A 16,558-nucleotide genomic window follows, 5' to 3' on the forward strand; every position below is an offset into this window, starting at 1 on the left:
TAATTTCATCTGTAAAATTCTAATAGAAATATTTGCAACACCATTTTTATTGGTGTATTCTAAATGCATGGTATTGACATTTGTGTTTCCAATTATTAAACTAAGAAAAAAATTGCAGTCATTAGTTATGGTAAAAAAATTTTTTTGTTGGTTTTAGACAGATTCTATACTTCTACAAAACTTTAACAACTTATATCAAGTTTCATATTGGCTTAAGGTGGTTTTCCTTAGTTGACTTACTAAGCTTTGTCAAGCTTCTTAAAATTTAGTCAGTATGTGAGTTCTCCAGAAAGGCAAAATGAGGTTTTAATAAAATGACGTAAGGAAATGAATGCCCAATTTAAGCTTGTGGTCTTATTAGGCCAATCTTGGACTGAATATGTAAATTGATTTAAGTTGTACTATTACTAAATCAATGTATATGATATCATATTGAATCACAAATAAGGTGAAATTGTTTTTACCAAATCTTAGTAATATGTATTGTACTATGGTGAGAAAGTTCCTAAAAAATCATCATTTCACCTAATTATTATGAAGACTATACTTATTATGATGAAATGTTGATTTCTAAATGATTATCAGGAGACACATGAGCACCCTCAATTATTTGTTAGAGTTAATGAAGCCCTTAAATGTTGATGTTCATTATCAAATTATTAGCCCTTTCGAAGTTCTTATCATCAATCATTTTAGCATTCACTTGTCTTAGCAACATATGGGTTATCACATGTCATTATCTCAGTAATATCATTATTTAAGGTATTTATGAATTAACTAAATAAAATGCATATATCCAATATATATATATATATATATATAATATATATATATATATACTCTAAAATTTTACTTTAATAAACATGAATAATGAGTTCTATATATATGTGTGTGTGTGTGTGTGTGTATGTCATTTAAAGGACAAGTTTCTATGAATATTAAAATTTTGAGAATTTATCATTTGATTAGAGAAAATTACAAATTTAAATTATTTATAATCTTCATAAATTTTAATAAAATTCTCATATAAAATATTAAATAACAAAATGAAGTCATAAGTTACTAGGTATTATTATTCATATTCAAGTAATCAAAAGAGCTTTAAATAAATTTTAAACTTTTAATATTGAAGTTATTATTCTCTTCTATGAATAATACATCAAACATTTCTAAAGAAAAAATTGATAATCACCAAATATTGTTTTTATCACCTAAATTTTCTCTAATCTAATGTTTTATGATTTTTCGGTCCAATATTCATAAAAGCTAAATCTTATCTAAAGTAAGTATAGCTCACCTACTATGATCCCATACTAAATATGTGATCCAAATGCATCTTGATGCATCTAAAAGCTAAGCTTGAATATCACTAATGGATCTAATCAAAATTTTTATCTAATTCAACTCAAACTAAGCATAAAAAGATAAACAAACAACTAAATCTTCTAGTTGGTGCAATCTTCTAATTGATTTTAAGTTCGGGTTTGAGATAACTCACAATCCAAGGTCCGTTTGGGGCAGCTTGTGCGTTTCAGGATAAACTGCTTATCCTGAAATGCGGCCCGCGGGCTGGCCGCAGGAGTCGACCCGCGACCTGCGTTTAGTGCAAAAACTCAAACACAGTTTTGGAGAAGCTGGTGAAACGCGCAAACCAAACAGTACAGCAGCGTTTTGAAAACGCCGCCCGTACTTATAAGCTGCCCCAAACGACCCTTAATCTAATTTACATACAAACACACATTCATATATAAAATTGTGCCAGCATACACACACACATAGCTTAAACAAGGACATGCACGCGAGCACACACACACTAATAATTTTATAAAATAAAAAATTAATTGATAATTGGTCTAAATTTTGGCTCAAATGCAGTTAAGCCAAACTTTAATAATACCTAGTCAAGTTTAATAGCATATCAAATAACTTTTAGCTGCACTCTTAGATATTGAATCATTAACAATCATACACACAATCTAAATATTTGATCATGTTTGGTTGATGACAAAAGTTTGTTATATAAAGTCTTTTTTTGTAAAATATATACTAATACAAAACTTTTGGTGAAAAATATAGATTGAAAGAAGGCTTTATGTCAAAATAATAACATATTTCCATCAAGCCATTCACATAAGAAAAAACTTTATTAGAGTATAACTCCTATTTTTAACATGTCTTCTACAACCAAACAAAAGTCTCATTTGGTAAAACATCGACAAAACAAAATGCACTAACCCAATTAATTCAAAAAAAAAAGATGGAAAATAAAAAAATACTTAGTCGATTGTTGCAATGAGAAATTAAAGGTATAATTTTGAATTTACTTTAAAAAAAAAGAAAATTGAAATTGCCCAACCAAAATGAAATATTTCGCTCCAATAATAGCCACCAACGGAGTTCGAGTTGAACACAATTTCAGTTGTTAATGATATGTGTGCTTGTTTTTTATGCTAGAAAACTACCAAATAAGCTCAATATTCACTGAGAATCATTATAGAATAATGTGAAATACAAAGAATTATTCATTGCGTGCATTGAACTGTCCTTAAATGAAACTGCATTTAAAATAAGGCCTTATGAGCGTCTAAACATTGATGGCTTATTAAAATATGTAAGAATATGTTTCGTCGAATATAAGCTGACAAGCCATTGCAAAATTCTTCAGATTCAACAACACTGGTTCCGACGTAAGAATATACATAAATAACTTTGATATAAATTCTATCGGAGTTACTTTTATTAGTGGTTTCGATACTATCCATAAGGGTTTAAGGAGGAACATCGCCTCCAAAATTAACAACCTCCTTTTTGGAACTCCAACAGTAAAACCCATTCTATATCTTGGCATAATACCTCTAAACCCTAACATTATGGGGGGTATTCCCAATCTCGACACCCTCAATATCATGTGCAAGGTCAAACTTATATGGAGATTTTATAATTCCGAAAACCTGATCTCTAATTAGTGTTATAACTCACATATGTCTATCCTACAAGACAGAAAAACAACAGGTCTCTATTCTATGGAAAAAATTCCAGCTTTCTTTTCATAGAATAAGACGATGCTTTAGTTTTCAGATAACTAGCAATAGCAAGCTCTCCTTTTTCTATGATCCATGGCGGGAAGGTATGTCCCTATATGAAAAATATGGTGCTTTGATTTTTGAATGGTTTGGTTGTCCTAGTAACACAACTGCTGTTGCATTTTTAAATAATTCCAACTGAAGATTCCCTGCCCGACATTAAGCCACCACAGAATGCATCAATACTATTATCAAATCCACATTTTAAACACAAGTTTTAACTGTTGTTGGAAAAAATAAGTGTTTTCTAAAAGGGACCTTTATTACCATCTATATAGTGATCAACCACATTAGACTGGCGTAATTTCAATTAGTTCAAAAAGTGTACGCTTATAAATTCTCTACTTTTGTTTTGAAAATTCTCATCCATGGCTTAAGAACTTTGGATGTTCTCTTGACGAGAAATATCAACATCACTAATAAATTGTATTCTAGAAAACCCAACAACTCATGCACATTTGTTCTCTGAATGCCCTTTCTCCTTCTACCTGGTAAAGTCTGAAACACTACCGGGTCCCACTTTAATTTGGGCTCCAGCCTACTGTAATTTCTTATTTTGGCTGATTCCTATAGTTGCAAGCCCACGAGATAATTTTCTTTACTTACTATTCAGATAACAGTTTTTCACATTTGATAAGAGAGATGAACGTTTGCAACTGTTGGAACTGTTTCAGGATCTACAAATATGCCATCAAATATAGGAGCAGAAAATGGAATTTCAAATCCATAATACCTCAACATATTACCTTTCTTTATAGCAATTAATGCCCTTCATTTACAGCAGGATATTTCCTTCTTATATCAATTTCTCTTATTATGGGATCTCTTGTTTCTGAATACCGATTTACTCATTCTCTGCTATTATTCATTTTAAACACGGTTGCCTCTTACTGTGGGATGACTATGCTGGGATATCTCCCAAGAGGATCTCTTGCATAATCTGGATGGAATCCCTTGCTAGCAGCTGCATCTTTCTTTTTTTTGGAGAACTATGATGAGAACAAGAAGTAGGGTCAATCGGTTGGATTCCTTGGACTTTTATTTAGCTTCGGATTTGCTAGTTGCCTAAATCTTCTCTTTTGCTGGCTAAATATATAATGATAAGTCCATTTCTACATCTGATCGCAACCTTTTTGTCAACCTGGATGGAGCCAATTCACTGAGAATGCTATAATTTCTGAGCTCTCGTCGGTTTCATTATTTCTCCTTCCCTTCTCAAGTTTTGTTTTTCTTTAGCCTATTTTGTTTTCTACAGGGTTTTTTTTAATGTGTAAATGAAACTTTCTTTCATTTGTAATTTTCTATTTACTAATGGATTTTTCTAAGCAAGATGCTCAATTTTTACACACACACATCTGTGAAGTCCATTAATTTGTAACATCTTTTCAAGTAGAATCACTAATAAAATAAAGTTCAATCAAATATGGCTGCCGAACAGGCTAACTTCTAAGGGAGGAATTGCGTGGGAAATACAAGAGTATTTCACTCCCAGAAGAAATGTATTCAAAAGGTAAAAAAAAAAGGAAAAAAACCCGCTAATACCCCAGCACTAACAAACTACACTGAAGAAGAATAAATTTGACGTAGCATGAGCAGGCATAAGAAAATAAATACAAAGCCAGATATAGGGATTAAAATAAACTAAAGCACAAATTAAATCATATTTCAGAATTCATAAATTTGCCAACCTTAACACTTTAACCTAAGCAGCTGTGATCTGCTTTCCTCGGTTTCTCTTCTGCACCTGCACCGGAAAAAATCCTTCCATCCTTTAAATGAAGAAGTCAGCCAAATTGATCAACTAAACTCATCAAACTACATTAGGAACTAACGAAAATATTGCATTACAAAACACAAATGACAGCTAAATTTATTGGGCAATTTATATTAAAACAGACTTAAGTGTACTTTTGTTTAACAGATGGAAGTAGAAGGGGGAAAAAAAAGAAATTGCTACAAGCAAAACATCATGCAGAAGATGTTATGCAGCTTGGAAAAGAACTTCACTGGGCGATTTGATAGTGGAAGGTATGAAGGTGGCGGTGCAGATTCTGGTTTCTTATCTTTCTTCCTCTTGAGCTTAAAAAACTGCTGCATGACATCCGCACACTCGGTTTCTAGGACGCCTCGCCTTATTTTTAAATTTGGGTGGAAAGGGTGAACAGGTCCAGTCATCTGACTTGGTGGATTCATGCTACTGCTTCCACCATCACCGCCAGGGAATAGCCTGCATTGGCAGCCAAGGAAAAATCAAGATAATCGAGTCACACAGACTACACAGCAAGCCAAAGGAACAAAGGTAAAAATAATTATAAAGATTTTGTACGATACAACAGCCGATTTCGCTCCTAAAATTCATAAAAATGCTTTGGTGCGTGGAAAAAAATATTCAAGTTTAATATACACAAACCTGACCCAACTGCCATCAGCTCCTAACAATCTATTGGGAGCTCCCCACACCACGGTATCAATTCTGGCTTGAAGTATCGCACCAGCACACATAGGACATGGTTCAAGTGTCACATAAAGTGTTGTATCCTAAAAAGCGATAGCAAAAGGAGCAGCGTCATAAGCAAAGGTAAGCAGAAATTACTTTTTCTTTACATATAACAAAGCATCCAAGAAAAAAAAAAAGAAAACGGATCAAATAGAATAAATGTCACAGCCAAAAAAAAAAAACAATATCAGTAAAAAAAGGACGGTTATTTAAAAATAGTTCAAAAGCTTGTGCAATTTATCTATATCAACCGTCATCTATATGAAATATTTTCATTTAACTGGTCTCTTTGCCAAAGAAAAATTAAGATGCTGGTGTGACAGAACATAATCATCAAGAATCATGCTTGCATGAACTATAAAAGTTGCTAGGTCTTTAATGATAATCAGACAATAAGAAATCCCCTGTAGCCAAGATTCTGAGAATGGCACACCAAAAAAACATTGTGTTTTCAAAGACGAGCATTATCATGATTATTATCAGGAAAACAACAACATAGTAATATCCAACATAGAATAAAAGACCTTGCAATAAAAAAAAAAAAGAAAATCTCAGGTTTAAAAAAGGAAGGAACTGATTCTATAATAGAATCCAACTTTCATATAATGGACATATTGTTAGCCCAAGTAAGTTAAAAGAGAAGCACTAAAAGAATGAAACCATTAGCAATTTACTTCACATCTGAGGAGAGTACTACCTCTAAAGGCATGCCTCAATTGTTTATGGCTCTTAGACACTGTTTATTATTCATCTTTAATTTTCTGAAAAAAAAAGCAGGGTAACAGTACATAATTCTGGTATTCTATCAGGAAACTCCAAATAGAAGTAATAAGTTTCACAAGAGAAATGGGATATAACAGGCGCTTATGGCATACACAAGTGCCGTTCCTATAATATATAGTAAGAAAAATATTGTTCCCTTGAGGATAACAAGGAATTAGAATATATTAACTATCAATTCTCGTTAATCCTAACTTTTATTCCACAATTCTGATTCACAATTTACTTCTAATCTAACTTCGACAAACAAGATGAAGATTCAAATAGAGAAACACGCTTTGGATTTGTGAATTTCTTCCTAATTTTTCACCAATACGAGTTAATTCAATGGTCATTGCCATCAAGAACAATTACATTTTCTAATCTCCGTCAATAACATAAAACCTAACCACTTCTCTAGTTCATTATATATCTATATAACCTAGGGTTGTAAACGATCCGAGCTTAAGCGAGCTCAAGCTGGGCTCGTCTTCGGCTTATTCGAAATCAATTATGCTTGGCTCATGAACATTATGTCTCGATTGACATATTCTTGTTCGTGTTTTACCCATGTTCGGCACATGTTCGACATGGAAGTGGCATATTATTTAAAAAAATTCAAAATTCAAAAAATAAATGTAGAAAGCACAGAACCACATTGAACACATGAGCTATAATGATTTAAACATAGATATAAACATATATAGCATATTATTATATAAATAATTTATTTAATTTTCTTATTTCAAGCTAAAACGAGTCGAACAAAATCGAACAAAGGGTTGTTTTTATTCTGCTCATTTAAAATTCGAACTTAAAAAAAATTTATGTGTTCGTCTTGTTTGCTTAACGAACGATTCAAATACGAATTACTTAGCAAGCCAAACACAAGTTATTTCAAATGAATGGGCTTTTTGATAGCTGATGCATGAAAAAGTTACCCAGAATTTATAATTGTTTTTATACATTTCTATTGATGATATTGCACTTTAAGAAATGTATTTTTGTGTTTATCTTGCAACTACACGAGATAATTGAAGTGGGGAAACCAAGAGAGGACTTGGAGCTGGATGGTGCAAAGTGGCTCTGGCCAACGCCTAGGCGCTAGTCTCAACCTTACCAACCCGAGAGGTTGGCGTCAAAGGGCGTCTAGGCGCCGGACCCTTGTACGCCTAAGCGCCCATGTAGAATTCAGCAAACCGAGAGTTTGGCGCCTAAGTGCCAACCCCTGGGCTTCAAGTCACCAGCAATTGTTTCCGACAGTTACTACAATTCAAGTGCAAGGTCGTGGGGAATCATGCGTTGAAAGGAGTCGTGGATGTTAAGTATTGGAGCCTATAAATAGTCATGTATTGCAAGAGTTAGAGAGTTTTGGATGGGAGATTGATATGGGATTGATGTTGGTTAGTTGCTTGGGGTTTTTCTTGCTTTGGAGAGCTATAGTTCTTCTTTTAAGTGCTGCAATAGTGGTGTTCTTCCAAGAAAGAGTTGGAATCAGGAGTGTTGATCGGAGTCATCTTTGAACATTATAAAAAAGAAATAGCTGAGTATTTCTGTGTAGTTTTTGTGTATTTCTGTTGTAACTAATTATTAGTGGATTTATCTTTTGCTCAATGCAATTGTCTGGTGATTTCGACATGCTTCTTGGTTAAACCTTTAACTCTTTCTTGTGATGATTAGGTAGGATAAATGGAATGTGAAGTGCAATGTATTTTCTTTATTTTCAAATAGTGATGATTAACCTTAAAAGCTTAATTTACTTTTTATTCTCGCAAAATGAATTGTTAAAATTTGTTGTGAATCATAAGACTTGGGAAAGCTATGGTGGAATCAACTAGGTTAATGACATTAAACTATGGGGTATAGGTTGATATGCCTTGTAGAGAGATGCAAATGTTAGGGAAATGTGCTTTAAAAGAATAACTATGAAATTTAAGGAATTAAAGTCATTTCTATCCAAGCTTATTTATGCACTCGGGAGAGAGCAGAGAAGATTGTTGCTTGTATTTGTCACTAGTTTTTTAGTACTTCCAACTTTAGATTCCATGTAATTCACTCAACTCACTATAAGGAAGAGCTTATAAAGTATTTGATATCTATCAATCCAAATTGCTAAAACTAGGATTAATTATGTATGATTTAAATTTGTTGTTTGTTGTAACACAGTAGGTTAGCTTTTTAGGTTTTAACATTTTAAACTTTTCAGGCTTTGACTTAAAACCAATAGACTAGAACTTTTCCTGACAAAAATTACCTTGTACCCTGTGGGATCGACATTTCGGACTCTAAAATCTGATATTACTGATACGACACGTACACTTGCATGAGTCCCCAGTGTGCTGTAGTATCTGGAAGCGGTGTCAAGTTTTTGGCGTCGTTCTCGGAGAGCAGCAGTGATTTGATTTAGGAAAATTTTAGTTGAACTTTGAGGTCATAGACTTGAAAACCTGTATTGTTAATTGTTTGCGTTAAATTGTTTTTACTGTGTTTGAAAAACTAAAAAAAAACAAAAAATAATTTTGCTTGATTGTGAGTAGATTTTAGGATTAGGGATTTCTAGGTTATATATACGTAGTGCATGACCCACGGGACTTGAATCTTACGATTTTGAGCTAGAGAGCTATTAAGAAAATTCAGAAGTAAAAGAAACTTCAAGAACTCGTAGGAAAGATGGAGAACAATCCACAAAACAACCCAAAGATTTATTTACTTCCTCATGAATATCCAAATGCACGAACTTTTAAGAGACTATGCTAATCCTACCGCACATGAAATTCATTTCTGTTTTTAAACCCTGCCATAGAAGTTAACACATTCGAACTGGAATCTGCTATCATCAAAATAGTGTAGAACAATGAATTTGGGGAACTCCGTTTGAAGATCTAAACTTACATTTAGCGAGTTTCTTAGAACCCTGCGCCACATTTCGCTATAATGGTATTTCTAACGATGTTGTTAGTCTAAGGTTTTCCCTTTCTCCTCGAGGGAAAAAGTTAAAATGTGATTAAACTCATTAGCACCTGGATCAATTAGGACGTGGAGTGACTTGGCCCAAAAATTCCTAACTAAATATTTCCAACATTCAAAATGGCTAAACTTAGGAATGATATCACTTTATTTTGCCAGTATGAGGGTGAGTCGATTTATGAAGCTTGGGAATGATTCAAAGAACTTCTTAGGAAGCGCCCACATCATGCACCGCCTGATCGGTTAATAACTCAGACTTTTTACAATGGGTTAGTAGACTCTCTTAGGTCTATCATTGATGCTGCCACTGGTGGATTGCTTATGTCAAAGTCGTTGGATGAGGCCTATTCTCTGATTGAGAAGATGAATAGCAACAATTTTCAATGACCATCTGAGAGAGTAAACTCTAAGAAGATAGCAAGTGCACATGACACAGACATGCTTTCAATTCTAATTTCTCAAGTAGTTAGTCATTGAGGAAAATTCATTCGAGAAACTAATTGATGCTAACGCTTCGCCACTTAAGACCCTAAATGTGATCAATAACATGACTAACAACTTGTATTCCAATTATTATAATCTCAATTGGAAGAATCACTCTAACTTCAGTTGGAATAACAATCAATGTGTAGAAAACCAGCAACGGGGGAGTAATCCACCTAAGCCTTATTAGAATTGAAACAATCAGGATAGTTCTAACATCAGACATTCTTATCCTCCTGATTTTAATGCAAATCAACAATTCAAGGAAAAGAAGTTGTCTTAAGAAGACGTTTTGCAAATGGGAAATCAGCGACAAAATCAAGGTGCGGCTATTAGAAATATAGAGAACTAATTGAGAAAAATTGTGAACTTACTTAGTAGTCAACTCCAAGGAACTTTTCCTAGCAGCACTGAGGTCAACCCCAAAGAAAAGAATAGTGAGCACGTGAAGGCAATCAAGTTGAGTAGTAAAAGAGAATTGGAGGAAAAGGTCCAGAAAGATCCTGAGGTGGAGAAAGAAAACTTGAAACCTAAAAGACCTATGGAACATCTTTCCAAAAATTTAGAAAAATAGTCTCACCTCCTAGGAATAACTTAGAAAAACCAACTTCATCATTTTCTCAGAGACTCTAGAAACAAAAGTTAAACCAACAATTTTCTCAATTCTTGGAAGTATTCAAGAAGCTGATGATCAACATTTCGTTTGCTGAGGCTATAAGACAGATGCCCAGCTGTGTGAAGTTCATGAAGAATGTTAATAAAAAGAGAAAGGAGATTATGAGATGGTAGCACTCAGCGATGAGTGTAGTGATGTCATTTAGAAGAAGCTTCCTTAAAAACTTAAGGACCCTAAGAGCTTTACTATTCCATATGTAATTGAAGAGTGGTTCTATGTAAATTGGGTGTCAGTATTAACTTTATGCCACTGTCCATTTTCAAGAGGTTAGCATTAGGAGAGGTGCTCCTACCACTATAACTCTTCAGCTTGCTGATCGCTGATCGCTCGATCACTTATCTGATGAGGGTTACAGAGGATGTTCTAGTGAAGGTGGATAAATTTACCTTCCCTGTTGATTTCATTGTATTAGACATAAAGGAAGTTAAAAAAATCCTCATCATACTAGGAAGACCTTTCCTAGCTACTGCAGAGCGATGATTGACGTGCAGAAAGGAGACCTGGCAATGAGAGTGAATGATCATGAGATAATATATAATATGTTAAAAATTATGAAACTTCCTTCTGATTATAGTGAAGACGCACGTTATAGGATGGATTTCATTAACTATTTGTGTAGCAGACACTTTCGGGAGAGCTGTGAAGTTAAATCAGTGGAGCAAGTTTTGAGCGATGATGATTTTACATATATTAGGGACGAATCAGCTATACTGGTTGAAGATAACCCGAGAATTGTTAGGGAGAGGTTTGAGATACTTGATACTAATGAAAATTGTAAATCTCTTGTTCCTTCCATTGAAGAACCCCCTGAACTTAAGATGAAGATTCTTCTCAAATATTTGAAGTATGCTTACCTGGGGAAGTCATCTACATTATCGACAATCATATTCTCAAAACTGAGTAACTTACAAAAGGAAAAATTGATGAGCGTTCTGAGAAACTTCAAAAAATATTTTAGATGGACCCTGACAAACATAAAGGGGATTAGTCTTTCGGTATATATGTATAGGATCCTGATGTAGAAAAATCATAGACCCCGAGCAGGTCCTCAAAGGAGATTAAACTCTATTATGAAAGAGCTGTCAAGAAGGAGATTTCGAAGTAGCTTAATGTACGTATTATCTATCCCATTTCAGATAATGTCTAGGTTAGCCCAATTCATTATGTTCATAAGAAAGAGGGAGTGATTGTGCTAGAAAATAAACATAATAAATTGAACCCTACTGGACATGTCACTGGGTGGTGTTGGTTTTGTTCATATTCTTATACGATTGTAGCTAATTCATTGGTGCTTATGTGTTAACCACTTTGATACTGAAATACATGGATTCAATTAAGAAAGACGAAGGATAGTTGCAGCTACAGTATGCTTGATATGCTTGATTACAATTATTATAACTCGTACATAGAGCACTTGTCTTGCATGACATTCTCATATGTTGGCGACAAATGGGTCGGAGAGTTGCTTACAGGCCACCCAACGGGAATTAGCAATATGTTCTGTATGACACAGATAATATTCACCGATTTGTTGAAAGAACTACACAAATATCATGGATTTATGGCTCATCCAGAACTACTTTACGAGAGATGTTAAAAAAACCCTCTATATATTATCGCAAAATGAATAAATGCGATGAGCTATGGAGCGATTTCAACACTCTTCCAAAACGATTTGCAGATACTTCTCAGTAGGGTTGAATGCACTTGTCATTTTTTCTTCACAAGTCCTAAAGCCAACAGATCCTACATTCGAACAGACCCCCATAGATATTTCAAACGATGTGCGACATATGAGATACTTTAAGATGATTTCTCCTATTTATTACATTCAATTTCATATAAATATCATAACTACGTAACCCTTTGTTATCTTTCTAGAATTGTATTGGAGCAATCGATGAAATACACATTGATGCATTTGTTCCAAATAATGAGGATTGTATTCATCGACCATTGTGGGTCTCTTACACAGAATTCACGGCGACATGCGACTTCAACATGTGCTTCATTTTTGTCATAGCCGATTGGAAAGTCAGTGCACATGATAGTCTAATTTTCAAATCTGCAATACAGAATAACAAGTACAACTTCCCACATCCACCCACGGGTTGGCTTGAGACTGAACAACTCTCCAAATTATTTTCCATCAACACTAATCATTCAATTCACACCAAATAAATAATATTTGATCAATTTTGGGTATCTGTTACAGCGAGGGTATCTCAAGCAACACAAAATAACAAGTACAACTTGCCACATCCACCCACAGGTTGGCTTGAGACTGAGCAACTCCCCTAATTATTTTCCTTCAACACTAAACATTCAATTCACATTAAGTAAATACTATTTGGACAATGCTGGGTAACTGTTGCAGCGAAGGTATCTTAACTCTTATCCTGATTCGAGATACCACATAACTGATTTTGAGTGAGCTAGCACTGTCGCACAGGGCATAAAAAATGTTCAATAAAAGACATCCGCCTTATGCGGTGTCATTGAAAGGACTTTTGGTATTTGAAAGAAAAAATAGGTTATACTTCGCGATATGTCATCTTATTTATTCCTCAAAAAAATGCAGATTGTGATTGACACAATGACCCCACAATTATATTTGATGGCATCCTTCCCGCAACAAAATCAACTTCCGATGGTGGACGAGAATTATGCACATGTCCCTTCCGAGACATATGAGTACCATCTTGGAAAGTCTTTTTCAGAGATAAAAATGTTCCCAAAACCTGCACTCAAGATGGGGACGATGCAAACGAGATGATAGAGTTGAGGGATGAATTACGGATGCGATAGTTGGAGGGTGATTAGAGAAAATGTTAATTTTTATTTTTGTTAATTGTAATGATTGTTGAAGACATTCGCTGTTTATTGTATCAATTTTTTATACAATACATGTTTATTTATATTTATTATGCATTTGATATTTATTATTTTAGTTTTTTATGCAATTTTTGTTTTTTTCATTTGCATTTTTTTTTCTTTTGACGAATTTTAAAGGTCTATAACGAGACGTTTGACCTTATGTGATCTTCTGGATTGTCTGTATGTCGTTATTGGTTGATGTCACATGTAAAATTTTAATGAAGGCAACTATGTTCCTCTTTTTTTTTAGTGCTACGCTTTTTTAGGTTCTTCTGGATGGCCTTTTTAGGTGATATCCATGTGTGACACACAAGCTTGGCATTACGTGGGTTAAATGTAACCAATATTATTTTTTTATAAGAATTGCTATCTTTTTGTAATAACAAATTCGTTAATTTATATACTAGGTTATCTGAGAATTCGCAGCTGCATAAAACTTTAATTAATTACTTCTGTTATCAGTTTTTACATTTGCTTATATCTAAGAGTAAATTTTTTTAAGTCTTCAGAAAAGATGAGCTCGATATGTCATCTTATCTATTCCTCAAAAAAATGCAGATTGTGATTGACACAATGTCTCTTCACAATTATATTTGGTGGCATCCTTCCCGCAACAAAATCAACTTCCGATGGCGGACGAGAATTATGCACATGTCCCTGCCGAGACATATGAGTACCATCTTGGAAAGACTTTTTCAGAGACAAAAATGCTCCCAAAAACTGCACTCAAGATGGGGACGATGCAAGTGAGATGATATTGTTGAGGGATGAATTACGGATGCGATAGTTGGAGGGTGATTAGAGAAAATGTTAATTTTTATTTTTGTTAATTGTAATGATTGTTGAAGACATTCACTGTTTATTGTATCAATATTTTATACAGTACATGCTTATTTATATTTATTATGCATTTGATATTTATTATTTTAGTTTTTTATGCACTTTTTGTTTTTTTCATTTGCATTATTTTTTCTTTTGACGAGTTTTAAAGGTCTATAACGAGACGTTTGACCTTATGTGATCTTCTGGATTGTCTGTATGTCGTTATTGGTTGATGTCACATATAAAATCTTAATGAAGGCAACTATGTTCCTCTTTTTTTTTAGTGCTACGCTTTTTTAGGTTCTTCTGGATGACCTTTTTAGGTGATATCCATATGTGAGACAGAAGCTTGACATTACGTGGGTTAAATGCAACCAATAATTTTTTTTATAAGATTTGCTATCTTTTTGTAATAATAAATTCTTTAATTTATATACTAGGTTATTTGAGAATTCACAGCTGCATAAAACTTTAATTAATTACTTCTGTTATCAGTTTTTACATTTGCTTATATCTAATAAAAGTAAATTTTTTTAAGTCTTTAGAAAAGATGAGCTCGAGGATTTCTAGTACCTCTAAAGAACTGTTACTGTAGACTTTAATGTTGCCTGCTCATTTCTCGATAGCAACATAGCTACGCGAGATAGTTTTACAAGCGCCCACGAAGAATCAAGAAAAAATGTAACTATTTTTGGTCGACAGATAGATTGGAAGATTCCACCGCCAAGAGTGATCGAGCATAGAGTATTCATGAGAATCCGCATTTTTAGATAGCTCGTGACATACGACGTCCGCATTTTAAAAATAATATTATCATATTATTAAATGTTATTTTAACAATCATTTTCTTAATTTTGGTAGTCACGTTAGTCAGCTAAGCGAGGTATCTATTATTATTTTGTAAATTCTGTATTAGATATTTGCTTTTAAAATATAGAATGTACTGGCATGAACCGTTCTGTTGCAAAGAGCATTACTATAAAGGGGTAGAATGGTCGTTTGTCCATAAACAACTACAATACAACTGTTTTCAGACTACAAAAAATAAATAGACAATAAACATATCCATAGCAGCTTCTGCACAGTAACTTATTATTAAGCTGTAGCTGCCCCAATTAGTCCCTTATTTACTTAAAGAAAATTAATGGTCTAAGTTTAAGGCTATTTATTGAGCAAGATGGTAAATTAAATAATTAACACTTATTAAATAAATAATTATCACTTATTATCGATATTTATATTATTTTTTAGCAAAAATTTCTATAGAAGAAAATTTGGAACAAAATACAAAGAATTTCAAGATGGCGCCTTGGCACTACATCCACAACACCATGGAATTGTAGTTAGGAGACAATCGCAAAAAAAAACAGAGAGCATAGCTCCTATGCGCTAAATAATCAACAAGGTAGCACTAGAAAGAAACCACCTCATCATCAACCATAATGCACTGCAACATTGGAGAGTCTGAAGAAAATGTTCAAACATCGAGAGCTCAATGCCCATGTGTTGATATCCAGTGCCATAACATCAAGGGAGAGAAGATTTGAACACTTCAAACACAAGGAAGCAAAAAGAATGGAATTTGGAGTTAAAATGGAGTTTTTGAAGAAATACTCAGCGCCGACGGCGCTGACTTACAGAACGGCTGATGGATTTTACTCAGCGCCGAAGGCACCAGAAGCAACATCGACGACACCATTTGATAAAGAGCAGCGAAGTTAAATACGGGATATTGGAGCCGACGGCGCCAATGTCGGTTCAGACCCTGTTTCTAGAAGATTCGACAAATTTGGACGCTTTTTGAAGGGTTTTTGGATGCACTTATCGAAGACCCGACTCTAGGCACTATTAGGGGTCGAAATTGATCAAAAAAGGTGCTCCTCTTTATTCTGACTTGCTTATTTTTGCCACACCTCGCCTCCATACACTTTTTTCATCTTCATTTCACCACCATTCAGGAGTCTATTAGCGATTTATCTTTAAGATTTTAGAGCTTTGCGATGAGATTAAGTGTGAATTCTTCGTTAAGAGTGTTGGAGAAGGAGAAAAGTGAGAGATTTCTTCCTACATGTCCTAGGAGAGGCTACAAGGGATTTGCTTTGAGAAAGAGTTTTAGATAAGTGTTGTTTGTTTATTAGTGTTGTATGAACTTTCTTTTATATATGAAATTTGTGTTTTGTCGTATCTTTCTCATGAAGTTTGAGTAGTTTTCTTTATCTTTCTCCCTACTCTGAGATATGATAAAATGAAGAGATAATATGAGTGTATCAATATTAAAATATAAAATAAATTGTGATGATTTTTCAACTCCGAACTTAATTTACTTTTCGATCTAGCCAATTGAATTGTTAAAATGTGTTGTGAAACATATGATCCGAGAAATGGAGTGAATTC

At 33.9% G+C, this 16,558-nt stretch overlaps 1 protein-coding gene across 1 annotated transcript in view; it reads right to left on the reverse strand.

Annotated features, from left to right (window-relative positions):
- Window positions 1–4,945: 4,945 nt before the first annotated feature.
- LOC110036687 (tRNA(adenine(34)) deaminase, chloroplastic) overlaps window positions 4,946–16,558 on the reverse strand; it is an 81,661-nt gene continuing 70,048 nt past the window's right edge. The window contains 2 exon segments of the mRNA XM_020741184.1: window positions 4,946–5,310; window positions 5,494–5,621. Coding sequence (XP_020596843.1) covers window positions 5,037–5,310; window positions 5,494–5,621 — 402 coding nt within the window. The 3' untranslated portion in view covers window positions 4,946–5,036.

The sequence above is a fragment of the Phalaenopsis equestris genome, unplaced genomic scaffold (assembly GCF_001263595.1).
Source record: "Phalaenopsis equestris unplaced genomic scaffold, ASM126359v1 Scaffold209690, whole genome shotgun sequence".
NCBI classification, from domain to species: Eukaryota; Viridiplantae; Streptophyta; class Magnoliopsida; order Asparagales; family Orchidaceae; genus Phalaenopsis; species Phalaenopsis equestris.